General features: G+C 46.4%; 1 protein-coding gene across 3 annotated transcripts in view; it reads left to right on the forward strand.

Moving 5' to 3' along the window:
- LOC124223832 (homeobox protein TGIF2) overlaps positions 1 to 15,112 on the forward strand; it is an 82,322-nt gene that overhangs the window by 43,137 nt on the left and 24,073 nt on the right. Inside the window, exon 1 of one of the 3 annotated variants that reach the window (XM_046636141.1) lies at positions 7,635 to 8,793. The exons of the other annotated variants lie outside the window; for them this stretch is intronic. Within the exon in view, the coding sequence (XP_046492097.1) occupies positions 8,652 to 8,793 (142 nt within the window). The 5' untranslated portion in view covers positions 7,635 to 8,651. Of the gene's footprint in view, positions 1 to 7,634; positions 8,794 to 15,112 lie in introns of those variants that run through there. 3 annotated transcript variants of the gene reach the window in all.

Here is a 15,112-nt window from a genome sequence, read left to right on the forward strand (position 1 = left end):
GTTGTAAAAGGATTGAAACGAATGCTTTGTAGAAAATCACCTGCAAACTGGAAGAAGCCTCGCTGCAGCCTTTTGCAGTAGATCATTGAACAATAAGAAGAGCTATCATACCTGCGTTGCCTTACTGACCCAACAAAATGTCTACGTACGCAAACGCAGATTACACCTGCTCTTTAAGCGAACCCCGATATGTCACAGAAGAGCGCTCTTGTTAAGAGCATATATGTAGCGGTTACTTGATTATTGTCCGTATTTAGTTCTATAATTATGGTACATGCACTTACCTCTTTGCCTTTACATCGTATTTTCTTCGCATATTTGTTTTCTTTTCTTTTGCTTGCTTTTTTTTTTTTTTTATGTCTTTCTTTTTTAGTCTTTTCAAGACACGTGACAGTGCGATGGAATTGTGCCAAGACACTTTTCCATCATTAGCCAGCGATGGAGCCGAGAAATCCTCTCAACGATTTCAGGGTCCCCAGCATTGAATTTCGGGGGCCTCGTTTTCGCCGTTTCGAAAACGCGACCAACCACCAACCACTCCCGACCCTAACCCCATTAGCCGCGGCAACCTCGTGAACACGCAACGCGCGCATTCATCGCCCCTTTTTTGTGCCCTTGTTTTGAATTTCGTGAACCCAATAAGCTCCGCAATCAGTCACCCAGTTCCCATACTTTCCAAGGACACGTCGCGGATCATGCTTTTCGGACTATGATGGGTATTTGGGCGAAAAACGCATCGCAGCACTCATACGAGATCTATTAATTAACACCGATGCTACGTTAGACGTATCTTCGCTTATTTTGTCAACTCCGCAGTGACGCCGGAGGTTTCCATCCGGCTCACCATCTATCACGCTATCCGTGGGTAACTCGAGATTTTAACGACAACGCGGAGACCAAAATTGTCGTGATAAAAAAAAACCCTCAACTCAAGTAGGTTTGTCAAAGTCCTTTGCTAGTTTTTCTCACTTTCCATCCTTCTGAGCTCCGTATAGTCCCGTCATCCATTCTTTCCAGTTCTTTCTCTCAGTTACGCGAGTTGAGACCCGTTGTCGGTAACTCGTTTCACGGGCAAATCACTGCGAAGAAATATCAACCCTCGAAGGCCAAGGACGTTGCTCCGGTTCCAGAGTACCCGAGAGGTAGATCGTCTGACCTTCGAATCATGGAGCTGCACGGAAGGGTGAACAAATCGATCAGGGATGATGTTGGCTTGTCTTTTTTTTTCCTTCCTGGAATGAGCTAACCGGAAGCCTGGGAAAATGACCGCTCGTAACCGCCGAAACCGCAATCACCGAAAGTGCAAACAATTTCAGGCAGGTCTTGCGTAATACTAATAAAATTCATGACAATATAGGCGTGTCTATGTATATATCATGTATATTAATCGTGATCGAGATTACAGCTCAGCTGAAGAAGTGAGCTGAACGACATGTAACATTATTATATTCGTCTGGTGTAAGCGTGCCGTTTCTTATAGATTGATCATTCGCAAATGACGCTCTCACTTCACAAGTATTACTAAATAGAATTGTAAAAAATTGGGAAAAGGATCAAGATTCATTAGGACGTCAAGACTTTATTAAAATAACAGACATCAGAAAAGATGTGCACTAATTCATAGGTCGAAATTCTCACGTCTGCTATTTTCTAGCCTAAGAATGTGATTAGGACGGGTCTCCTGCAGACGAGAGTAAATCTCCTACAGATGTCTGCGCATGGTTTTCGGTCGATATTTTCCACTTGGACCGTTCCGTATATCCGTGGAACGGGGTTTGGCATACGGACGATGTTCGAATCTTGAAAAGCCCGAGCTAATTGGCTTCTTCGGCGCAAGAAGAAAATGCCTTCGCCATCTTGTTCCGTCCTCCCAGGAAGTTTTCTGGGGAGATAGAGAAGAATGTGGACAGAATTTGAAGAAATATCCATTTAACGGGTTCTTTTTAAGTCGTCAACCCGTCTGGTCGGGCCGAGAAATGCCTGGATGTTAAACGGCACGAGAGATTGTCACTCGAGGATCTCCCCGCCCTCTTGGCTTAGCAGTGTGGTACAGTAACCGGCGTAAACCCGGCGCGAAACTTGATACCTACAACGCGGCTTCTTCTCCGACATGATGCAGTAACAGCCAACAAATCAGCCCGATCACCCAAGATTTAGGCGAACCATCACCACCTGCCGAAGGAAGCCACGATAATGCGGTTTCCCGATACGATGCCTAATGGCCCGAGTAGGATCGCGATCCTCTAAACTAGGCGTGTTTGGGCTCAAAGTTGATTTGCGGTTCTCCGCGGGACGACACTCGAGTTATTTCCAATCTACGACTCGTGCTTTCGCACATATCATCGTCATCGTCGTCATCGTCATCATCATCATCAAAATACCTGTCTACGGGTGATACAGTTGGTGGTCACGAAGAATGTCATGGCTGACAGAGAAAACAACTTGCTTCCTCTGGATGTGGGCGTGCGGCGAGGATAGATCGTAACCATGTAGGTTCATTCATGAAAACCGCTCGTGTACGCCAGATATAACCGGTACTACGTCAGCGATGTACTTTATACACGTACACATAGACATCCGTAGAGACACAGCGATATCGTAACACGTTAGGTACGTCCATCCGTCGCTCGGTTTCTTCGGTACGCGGTCCATTCGCCGTAGGCTTCATCCTTCGAGTTCACGTACGTGCAACGTACTTGGTCCTCTACACCCGGTCCGCCTACAAACTTACGTATATTTTGTACATGGACGGAGCCGATACGCCAGCTGCGGCCGTGTGCCGATTGCACCGTAACAAACCCGGCTGTTGCGTCATGCCCGATAACGCGTCCCGTGAGTGGAACGGATCGGCGTTTTCACGGCTCTTCCAAAAGTTCCGGACGCGGACTGCAACCACGGAAGTGACGAACCACGTGAAAGGGAGAGCCGGTGAATCAGGGCAGCAGCCGGGGCTGCAGGTCGTCGACGATCCAGTATCCGCACGACGAGTGTGGGTGGCACAGCACGTGTTCACACACTGCAACCGTCACGGAGGAGTTTCGTCCTTTGTCAATTTTCATCCCTCAGAGTGCACATGCAATCCTGTCCCTCTTCGAGCGTCTTCTCCAAGGTGAGTGAGGGGCGACGAATCGCGGTATCCTGCAACGACGAGACACTTTTTCGACGTGCTTCACACAGTGTGATAGATCGCAGTCACGTGTCCTGTGTGCAGTCTATTGTATCTTTTACGCGCATACGAGTATGTGGCATATCACGGAGCCGCTTTGAGACACAGTGAAGATAAACTACTGTGGATAATAGGAAACAGGTTTCAGTTGTGCAATATCCTGCGTGCAGGCACATCTCCCCCTCCACAAATTGTACAGGTGTCGGTATCCACACCGCAGGAATTATTTACGGAAAAAGAGAATCATACTTGCCGTTACCACGATTGTATAATAGGTATACATTCCGTGTAAAGCATAATGGTATTTAAACCGAAAAAAGGCGAAAACTGGCGCCGTTCGATCCCTGACAATTCAAACTTATACACAGTATCGCGGTAATCTACCGTACAAAATGCACGTACGTGTATGTCGAATTCCATAATAATTCTTTACACTATGTACCATTTGTGGTATGTGCTGTAGCGGAAAAATCGTTAACCGTAAATCACTTCGACACAATTCGATAGTTCATTTTACACCAAGTTCGGCGAGAGTCTATTCCGTCCAGTATATTTTCAGTTAGCTTGAGGTACGTACTTCTTTCGCTCTTTTGTTCGGGTGAATCAACTCGGTAGTACGGTTAAATCGAACGCCGATCTTTCCCTCGACCGGTGCAGCGGTTGAATAAAACCTTAATCGGCGTCCCTTGAAGGTTCGTCAACGCAATCAGACCAGATCGTCGTGTTGACGGAACTCTGGCTCGAGGAAGGGCACTGGCCCGAAGTATCTTTGTTCAGCTCTAGTTTGACGTCTTGCTCTAGTATTCGATAGTTTCTGCATCGATTCGAATACGGTGTCGACGAAGAGCCTGCATCATACCGCAGCATTATAATACACGTAGCGGGCGGTATCCAATGAATCGGCATTTTTCGATGAACCGCTCGTGACGCGCGGTGAGATTCAAATATCCGATTGCGGTTACCGTCCTCGTACGCGTGTGTACGCACATGGACACCTTACGTTCACACACGCATCCGCTGTACTACACATAGTGAATTCTGTGGGAAAACATGCGATTAAAAGGCCACGCGCGCTACTCCGCGCTTTATCATCCGTCGGGGCCTCTCATATCTATATCATCTCGGCTCGGTTCGTCGCGCGATTTCGCGACGCCTTCGGGATTCGCGGATACGTCGCGATTCCGACGCCCGCCCCCCTCTCCGTTCCTTCGCGTCGCACCACACCGGTTCATTTTGACAGTTGCTAGTTGGGCTGACAACGCGTGGTCGCCGTCAGTCTTGACGTGTGCGTGCGCAAATATCTGCGCTCCGCGCCTCCCTCCATCTCTCTCTATCTCTCCCTCTGACACGGTGCTCTCTCTGCTCTCCTCTCTACCAGCTAACTCGCCTCGGCAACGAGGAGTAATGCTTCGGCTTGTAAGTAGAGGAGAGCGGGGGTGGGTGTGAGCCAAGGCGACACTCGGATCGCAGTTATGTAAGTCACATTGCGCAACTCTCTACGGCCCTACTGTCATTATCGAGTCGTATACGCGAGCACATAAATAATATATAGGCAGTGCTTAACTATCCACTTTATACCAACGCGATTCTTACACACGCAAATGTATGCTCGTATAGATTGTATCTTTGCCTCGCGACCCTCCTGGTTCTGGTTCTTCTTGGTTCAGGTGAGTCCGTCGGTCCTCCTCTTCGCCCCTCCTCCGCCGCCCCTCTTCCTTCTACCCACTAGTATGTACATTATACATACTAACATACCACCGACAGGCGGCTTAACGCCCGACGACGACGACACTTGATACGCCGCCTAACAACGCCGTATATACGAATCGTTTTTTCTCATGTCTTAAGTTTTCTTTCGTCTACAACGACGATACTGTACTTTATACGTATGTACGTTTAGTACCATAGGCATAACCGCGAACTCTGGCAGGTAGTCGACTTTAGGCACATATATATATATATGTACGTTATACTTGGTTTACGTTTTGTATCGCTAGGGTTACCCGTATGTGATATATATATATACACACATAAACATATCCACGTACACGCATCAAGATGTGGTCTCTTGACCGTATGCATAACGCATCGCACGGTATGCAGATAAATACACATCATTGTAAAACGATCCGCGAATATACGTTCCACGTACCGCGAGTCTCTTTCGTTCTATATCTTTCTTTTTAGTTCTAATATGTATAAGTAAATATTTTCGCCGAATTTGGGCGACTCGTTAAATATGTATGTTGACACTATCTTATTGTATCTATCTAGCAAATGATATACGTGTACCAAAAGACTAAACCCCTCCCGATCAAGGCCGATCAGTTGACGGTCTAACTGGGTCATTGCCATCGTGAACTTTTCGCGTAATTGTTACGTACGAAAAACTACGATCTGTTAGGTATACCTAACAAACGTCGTGTATGGATGTGTTTATAGAGCGATTCGAGCTGATATTTTAATCGCGGTACTCTTACACGTTTCTTCAGGTTAATCCTCGACGTCGATTGTGAACGCCTGCGGAGTTTCTGTCACTCCAACGTTATTTGACTGTCGTACAAATTACATTCGTCGTTGACGAATTTTTCAGTCTTGATAATATATTTTCGAAATGCAATACCGACTAACGTTTTAGGCGAGTTTTTTGAATTTTAATATCAATCAATGATCTCGTTAAACGTTAATACCATGCGCAATATCTTTGCTAATATTCCATTTGATAGATCGTTCACTTGTTTATTGCGTTGACGTTTCTGTACATAACCCACATGTAACTTTACTCGTCGTATTCGTGATGCCTTAGAGATTTCACCGGCGGTGGCAGGTCACTCATTATTATCTTTCTGCATATTTCACGATACGTTGATGTGAAATAGAGTGTGAGCACAAAGAGCGAAATGTCGCCATAAATCTATGACGCATCATGAAAAGGATCTTTCCAGCCACTTTGCTCCGCTTCGTCTTTGTGAAAACTTTAGGTCATCCATTACTAGTTGTAAGATTTTTTCCGGCGCAAGACGAACGCCGGTAATTTCTGCACAGGAAATCATCCGTCCAATTGTCCCGACTCCCGGCTGTATACAGGTACAGAAACCTCGGAAACAGTTACAGGCATATCTTCCCGTGTTACACGTGAAAACCGAAAGTACGACCTTTATCCGTTGCGACCGACCCTCGTAGCCTCCATCCGAATCCCCCAGCGACGGATCCCTGCCGAGAACGAATAAGAGAAACGGAAAAGCACAGTGAAGTTTTCCGAGAACAAATCCGCGCGGGACACTCGAGGCCAACCATTTGCTGAAAGTTGGAGCTTATAGGACGCGGTGTTCAATCCGGGGTTGCGGTACTTTCCGGTATACATAATGACGAAGGTCGACCCGACGTCTTCGACCAACCAATCACACCGCGTGGCTAATTTCATGTTGGAGAAAGTGCGGATGGGGGACAAACCTTTGAGCAGATTTCACTACCGAGGCAGAACACAGTTTCGTATGTTATTTTTTTCCCCTTTGAAATCGAAATATGAAAAGGTGTTTCATGTATTATCTGGGATTTTTTTTTTCGCCGTTAACTCAAAGGTACTTCACTAATTTTCGAAACGACTCCGGCAGTTGACTGCATAAGATGTTACAGTTACTACCGCAGGTGCAACAGGCAATCGCCATCAGACGTCACTGAACTCTCGGAATTTTCGTCGAATGAAGAGGGATCCAAGATTCGTGACAACGGTATACGATGAAACTTGTAGACGGCCTTGGAAAATGATTCATTAAAGTCGACGGTACGAACGTTCGACTGTGAAGTTTGGTTGAAAACGGTGTTAAATTCGTCTACGGCAAGATGTAAACATCGATATTGGCACGAGACTAGTATCGATGGTAAAAATTCTTTTCCTCAAAGTCTGCAACCGACTTCGTTCCGTCAGACACCTGTTCCCGATAGGGCGTTTATGCGTCGACGGTGAAATTTAGGTCAGGATATCGGGAGAGCATGGGACACGAGGAAGCGTGCCGGTTCACCGCGAACGTGGAACGTAAAATTAGATTGAAAATCGATGGTTTACGCCTCGGCGGAATATCGGCAAAGCTCAGAGCCGAGCGAGTCATCCTTAAAGCTCATCCGTGCTTCGGCGTAATTTCCCAGGGAATAATTGGCCCGGTCTTCCGGACTCTGACGCGCAGTGACGATATTCGACAATCGGGCATATCTGCGGCTCTTCTCCGTCCGTCACGAGGCTCTCTAGCGCCGTTCTCGTCGTCGGTCGAGGCGAAATACGCTTACAATTAGAGTAGAAACGCCGGAACGCCAGAACCGGGTCTGGGGCAGCTGTCATAGGATACGTTTTCCCGCCAATCGAGCCGCCGGGTGGGGGAAACCCGTGGAGCCGGCGCGGGGTCGGCGACGAGGGGTGGCGCTGCCCCGGGCGTCTGTCAACCCGGCGTCGCCGTCAACGGCATTCAGTCGTGCACTGGCACTCGAGTTGTCAACGTGATTTCCGATCCCCGCGTCGTCGTCGTCACCGCATTTCTCGGACCATCGTTTGTTTACTTCGCCATTCCGCGCGTCTTCGGCAACCGGAAAAGCAGCGAGCCCAGTTTCGTGATTATTCGGCGATTCGACCCGTCTCGATCGAGGCTGGATTTTCAAGGATTCAAGATCGTTATCGTTGCACCTGGTAGGTAGGGACGACCTAACCAACAGACTATCAAATGCAGTCGTTAGCCGAGCGGATACCCGTCGAAAAATCTCTCAAGCCGAGAAAGAGCGTTGAGAAACCTCTGCGAATGTCCTGTTGCGGCGCCTGAGCTACGCCGTGAAACGTGGTTCTAAAACCACCACGACTGGCAGATCCAATAATATTTTCTCATCCGCATCAGGAGCGTAGATTTTTCGCTCGTACAGAGCGGCGTCGCGGCGAGTGCGAGTCCTTCGGAGTGTGCGTGGTTACGATCCGGCAATCCGTTGCGTACTACGCGTACGTGTTTGTCTGAATGACTAAAATAAAACCGTGCAAAGTCCGAGACGAGGTTGAAACACGCGGTCAAAACAACCTCTACGTGGGTACAGGAAGAGAGAGAGAGAAGGCTTGTCATACCGTTCGTCGAGAATTCTACTCAGGACTCTCCGGACCTCTGCAGGGATAATAATAAATATCCGCGTTACGGAGTTTGTATCGTATATCCCGGTAGTCGGTGTAATAACGAGTGTGCCGAGAAGAAGGATACACGCGGATCTGTCGTAGCGACGATTCGTGTTCTTAACCTACTCTGCGAAAGTAATAAAAGTGCCTGAGAAGAATTAGAGTCAGAGTAGCAAAAAGTAGGGTAAAGTAAAGTTGAAGCAACGCGATAATACGGCGGAAACCGTACTACGAGGAGAAGAAAATAAGGATAAAACTTGTCACCGATCATCTCGAGCTGACGTGACCTTCCGAACTTGCGTGACGTTCCGAGGCAAGGGAAGATAGAAAGCTTCGAGAGACATGTTGCCGCCCGCAGCAATGCACCTGGAGCAAAGGATGAACGGGGATAGGGGTCTGCAACATCACTTGGATCACCATCGCACCCAGACAACGCCGACCAGGGACCCCCGTTTCCCTCACCGACCGGCGGTCCTGTCGCCAGGTAAGAAACTCCCTGCGAAAAGCAGAGCCCGACATCTCGAGGCAGCTGTCACGTCGTAATATAAATCTAACATATCGTCGGTGTCGTTGGAACGGCCGCGGGCGATTTTCCCCATTCGGCGGACGTTCGCGCGAGGCTTTGCCGCCTCCGCGGAATCCGCGTTCGTCACAAGGAACATCCTGTCCGCTGCGTGCGCGTACCAAGAGAGCGGTTCGAGGAGTAATACCTAATTGAAAACTGTGCCAGAGGCCAGGCCGCGTGCTTACGTGCGTGTCATGGCGCTGACGTTTTAAACTTTGACGTTACTCCTCGGCGTGGGAAAGGACGCTTTGCTGCGGCGGCGGCAGCGGCAGCGTCGAATATCGACCGATGACATGCGCCTTTTGTCGGATACCTCCGTTTCCGGAAGCCGTAGCCTCCGCGCCTCGCATACCGCAGAATCCGGCGTACGTATCGCAACTTGCCGGAACACCAAAATATGACAGCCGCGGGCGTGCTCGTCTCCGGCCCCCGGCTGTCAATGAAATCGCTCAAATCGCTTCGTAAGTTCGTACGGCGTTTCGCTCGACCGACGGACATGTCGCGGCTCTCTTGGGCCATGGGACGGCTAGCCAGCCGACGGCGAGTCGCTTCGGAGGAGGCGAGGCGAGTCGAGTGCGAGCGTCTTCCGTCTCGCTCCGTGAGGCGAGGCCGCTCTTATTTCGCGCCTTGTCTCGCCGGCTGCCCGACTCTGGGTTCCGAGCTCGTTTCCCTGCCGCCAGTCGGGTGAACCCCGTCCTAAGACAGGCCGTCTCGAGATCCTCGCCACGTGCTCCCAGCGACGCTTCGATTTTTGCGTGTTTTCGTTACGCTTTTTACCGAGAGGGAGAAACTTTAAACGCGAGAGGACGAAATGGAACGCCGATTTTCGATATTTATTATTACCCTAGACGATTCGCTCGAGGACTTCGGAGGTTTCGAACCCGCGAAATGGTTGGCGGCTTCAGCGAAATTCTTTACAAACTCCGCGGATCAACCTATTATCTCAATTTTTCGCTTGCATGATTTTTGGCCCCGTGTACGGTCTTAATTTCTCAATTTTCAACGCCTGAAGAGCGAGGAGAGACACGCTCGAGTTGAAAATAACCCGGCTTCAATAGGCGGCTGGTTTGTTATACGTAAACGTGTGGGATATTCGGGAGGACCGGCCTCTCCCGTATTTTTGTGCGAATGGTAATTTTTGGCACGGCTGTCAGCAGAACTGTAAAGTAACCGTCTCTTATGCAATTCATATATTATACTACATATACTAGTTAACATTGTCTCGGAAATATTTTGCTGGAGGTGCGGCCGGGCGAGAAAAGAAATACATCAAATCAGAAACTTAACCGTGCAGCAGAAAAAAAACACAGGAAGGAATATCATGCATGTGCGCGTTCGTAAATGGCGTATGAGGACGAGTGTAAAAATTCCTTACGTATATAACCCAAACATGAAGTGAATTTCAGTCCGAATTATTGTCTGAAAAAGAAAGATGCGGGTTAAATATCGGTGTTATTAAAAAAAAAAAACACACGCACACAAACACAAACAAAAACAATAGTTACACCGAACCATTCGATTACGACGAACAGACGACAAATATTATTCGTCCTCCCGTATAATATTCTCAAGGCAGTACTAAAACCGTCGACTTCTCGACCAGCGTCAAACTGGTAATAACCAGCTGCCAGTTGTCCCGAACGAATTAATAATTCGTCGACGCAGTCGCCGTCGTTTGTCACTCCAGGAAAATCTGGCTCGTCTTGTCGCGGGGGCCAAATTATCTCCATTTATTGACCTGCGTGATTGAAAATTGATAAACAGTCGATCTTTCATCCTTTCCTTTCTTTGCCGTTTCTGGAATGGCGAAGTTCGATAAAAAATTGCGGCGCGGTGCGTCGTTGCTCTTCGCTCTGCAACTTGTTCGGGTTCACTCATCGGGAGGACATCAGGTTGTCTCGCGTTGGTTGGAACTCGTTTGGGCAGCAGGCACTACGTGAAGAAATGCAGTTCTCTTCCACGGCACAGCTGTCAACGTCTTCTTACCCGTTCGCTCGTCCCATCCATTCGTTTCTCGGTAGTGTTTTTTTTTTTTTTTTTTTAAACGATTTCAACCGTTTTCCACGATCCCGGGGAATCGGTTGTTTATTCCCATATGTTTATTTCCCATATTTGATATGGAAAAACGTGGTTCGATTTAACGTCGGAAAAACTCAAGTCTAATTTGGAAATAAATCAACCTCGCTTATCGCAGAGTCCCGTAGTAAGGATTTGCCTGGTCGCGGTCTGTTGGATCTTTTTTTTTACATTTGGTAAAAAAAAAAAAAAACCAAGTCCTTCCTTCGAAGTGATAAGATTACCTTAATTGTAAGATCAGGGAACGTCAATTACTATTCTAAGACACAGTACGGTTTCGCGTGAAATATTTTAATTTTTTCGATTAGACTCCGAAAATTTGAGGATTCGAGAAATCCCCCCCCCCCTCTGCCCTCAAGTTTATTATTGTCGAAATTTGGATGGAAATTTTCACGATTAATTAATCAGTCGTCCTCAAACGATCCAGAACTGTTAATACGTGCATACTTTCAACACCAGTTCATACTTGAGCCTTACACTACACATACTATCTGTGGCTATACGTACTGCTACGTATAATGATTGTGATTCTTGTTCTATCTTTTTTCTTCCATTCCCAGATCAGGCAATAAAAGTATTTATTAATACTTGGTAGTAAATTATTGCCTCGTAAAGTTTCGGGTTCAAGATTCGTGGAATTAAATATTACCGACATAATGTCATACGTAAATTTTTTCACTTCTATTATATGTAATAAATTGTAACAAGTAATTCGTCAGTGACATGCTACGTTCGTCACAATTCCCCTCACCTTTAACGTGCGTCCGTCGCAGGAGACACTTTCTGAGGGAATCTTTCGTAAAAGATGTATACATACTTCTTGCCCTTAACACAATTGTCGTAAAGGCAAACAACGTTGATGCAAAGCAAAATGGTAAGAAATAAATATAATTGTAGACAGAATGAAGAGAAAAAAGAAGGAACGAAGAGCGAGAGCAGTAAAAAAAAAAAAAAAATAGAAAGAGACAGAGAGCTAACGAAGGCCACTTGAAGTATTTATCGTTAAGTCGAGTTATCTGCTTACCCGTTGAACGTTACACGTGCATGCGTGCATACTTGACACGCGTGTTAATACCGAATCCCAAATAAACTCGCTCGCATACGCACATATAATATGTATATACATACTAAGAAAATTCCCTTCGGCATTCCCAAATTATCGCCAGACTACGTCGATTTGTCAAAATGCCTTTAATGTTTCTTCTGGCACCCACCTCCCTCGTTCCGCTGCACAGATAATTTCCACACTCGCACTTATATTCTCGATTGATTGGGTAGATGAGAACCGTTTAACTAACCTAACGACTTTATACTCGGCATAAGTGATCCTGGTTTGAACGTGCGTTCGAACCGTTAACCCCCCTCATTCTCCTTCATGTTTGACACACAACCCGGGGGCTCGTTCGCTTGCGGGCCACTTGATAGGCTTGTTGTCCAGGGTACTCGAGTGACGTCGGCGTCGTCGTCGTCGTTTCTCCCGTTAGCGGGAATTTCGGGAACTTGAAACGGGCCGTCGTCAATTAATTTTCGGACAATTAATCAAGGATGATTATTCCTTTGTTTGTTTGTTGTTCGGTAAAATAAGTCACGAGCGGCCAACGGGCACGTGTTCCTTCGTTCTACGTTCTCCACAAACACAAGGCTTTAGCATAGATAGTTATATAACACAGGTATACGGACCTGAAAGCGTGTGACGATTGCCCCGCGATGTCGTCGACGAAGACGACGTGATTTACCGAATAATGATAATAAAATTATTCCCCCCTTCTCCGTCTCACTTCCGAATCGTTGGGTCGATTGAAATTGCATATTTATGTCGTGTATTTAGCGTATGTAATCTTATTCAATGCAAAACACACGCCAACAGATGTCATAGAGGTTAGTGTCATCAGCGATTCCCCTATCTTCCTGTCTACACCCGCACCGTGCTTCTACCCTCTTCTTCCGATTCCTACCGTACTTCGTTTCTCATTCTTTATGATGTATCGTACGCGCGTCGTTTTCATTTTATGACATTTTCATATTCATGGATTGTATCATACATCTACAGCGTCTTCTAAATCGCACGGAACACGGGAAGTAAAACCGCGCATACGCGAGCTTTTTTGTCTTATATCTTGTATGGCTATAATGAATGAAGGAAACTTGTGTAAAAAATAAAAAAAAAAAAAAAATTATGCGTTAGATTCGAAAGTACGACTCGAAACCCGCGCCCCGGCTTTTGAGCCGTTTAATTTTAACCGGCGTAAAACTATGTTACGACTATTATAAACGCATAAGCCTTTGTTCTTAAAGCACTTTGTTATGCAGATAAGCTGATCGTTGCGTGCGCGAAGCGTGCAATTGAAATGAAGACGCTTTTCCCAACCGCGTCGGTAATATCATTTTTTCACGCGTTTACCCGTGTTTATGTAATACTGTTGTTATAGCCTTACCGTTTGTCAATGTGTTGGCATTTTTTTGTTTTTTTTTTCACATGTACACGGCTATATAAATGCTCATTAACCCAATTCGGGGTTTTAAATCGATCGCATCGTCTTGTCGTCTGTCATTTTAAGCTTATAAGTTTGTCGAATTTATTTTATCATTATTTTTTTTTCGTTTTTTCTCGTCTCATTTTCTACATCAGCAGCGCAGAAATTGACATGGCTGAGACAATTCGACTTTCCGCGTTTGTACGCGGAGTCCGATCAATTCCTCGCAGTACGATGGAACAAAATTGGTTGGATTAGGTACATACCAAATCACTGCAGTGGTTCACACGCGTGTCCCTACTTTTATGCATCATTCATCAAATATATATACACATATACCGTCATGGTATTCGCGACTTCGTGCGGAGAATCACCCCATTATTACACAGTTATTACACTATTTTGGCGATTAATTTTTGGCACTCGGTAATCCGGTCGGTGATGTGCGGTGTAGGTATAACAACGTATACTCGAGATTATCAGTGACTGTGTACGCGTGTGTAATAATCCGAACGGGAAGTTGGGTTGATTCGATTTCAATTTTAAATTCAATTTCACTTGAGAACGCAGCAGGAACTCGGGATCGCGTTATGTGCAGCCTCGCTGCAAGGATTCGAGCCGGGCTCGAGCTGAGCTGCCTTGTAATTCGATATTTCGGAGTAGCGCGAAGTAATGTGATTAGTAATTAAGTTTTATTATTACTTACGAGTAAACCTGATAAATAGCGCGAAACACGCGACACGTATCGTTTGTATCGATGAGCGTTCAATCGCCGTTCCTCGGACGCTTGTACGTATTAAACTCTTCCTTCTGATCGATTCGATTTTCGTTATTGAGCCAGGCTTCGCTTGATACAAGTACCTTGTGCGTCTTCGCTTTCTTACACGCGACGAAAGTTGAACGTGGAACGGTAGCTACCCGCGAACCGAGATATGTGCAGCATTGAAACCGATTGTCAAGTCAAGAGAGTTCAATTGGTTTCGTTGAGAGATGCCTGATGTCGTCGACAGTTACGCGTTGACCGTCGCGAATGCGTTCGTCGACGATATTTTACAGAGCCGAGAAGAGATCTCGCGACGATTCGTACGATCTAAGAGCTGAACACGCCGGCCGTGTTCAACAATAAGTAATTTAGGAAAATATTACAACACATGTGTAATTTCATCATTACAAATATTACGACACAACACGTATGTATGTTGGTATTACAAAATTTTCTCCATCAGAATTATTTCAGAGCGATAAGATAACGTTGTTGCTGTTATTATTATTGTTATTATCACGCATTTACATGCGCTGCAACTTTCTCCATATCGGTTTCTTTATCACCGACCGTATAATGAGCCCTGCGCCCGGCCCTAAACTCGGGGGGACGACGACGAGATGCTGCTGTGCTCTTTAGGTGTAAACCTAAGATGAATACTGTAGGGGACAAAAAAAAAAAAAACGTGACCCCTCTTCACCCACCCCCCATTACGTACGTTTGCATGTGTAGGGAAACGTGTACATGTACGTTTGTCAGTTTATCGTCACCACGGCCGTCAGATACACATACACACCTACGTACATAGTGTACGACAGGCGATATATGAGGAGACTTGCGGTATTTGCCTAGATAACCGCGTGAGAATTAGATACGGTGGTGAGTTTCGTCCTCGGCATCTCGACGTACGCGTTATGCGGTTGTA

Source organism: Neodiprion pinetum, chromosome 1 (genome assembly GCF_021155775.2).
Source record: "Neodiprion pinetum isolate iyNeoPine1 chromosome 1, iyNeoPine1.2, whole genome shotgun sequence".
Taxonomy (NCBI): Eukaryota; Metazoa; Arthropoda; class Insecta; order Hymenoptera; family Diprionidae; genus Neodiprion; species Neodiprion pinetum.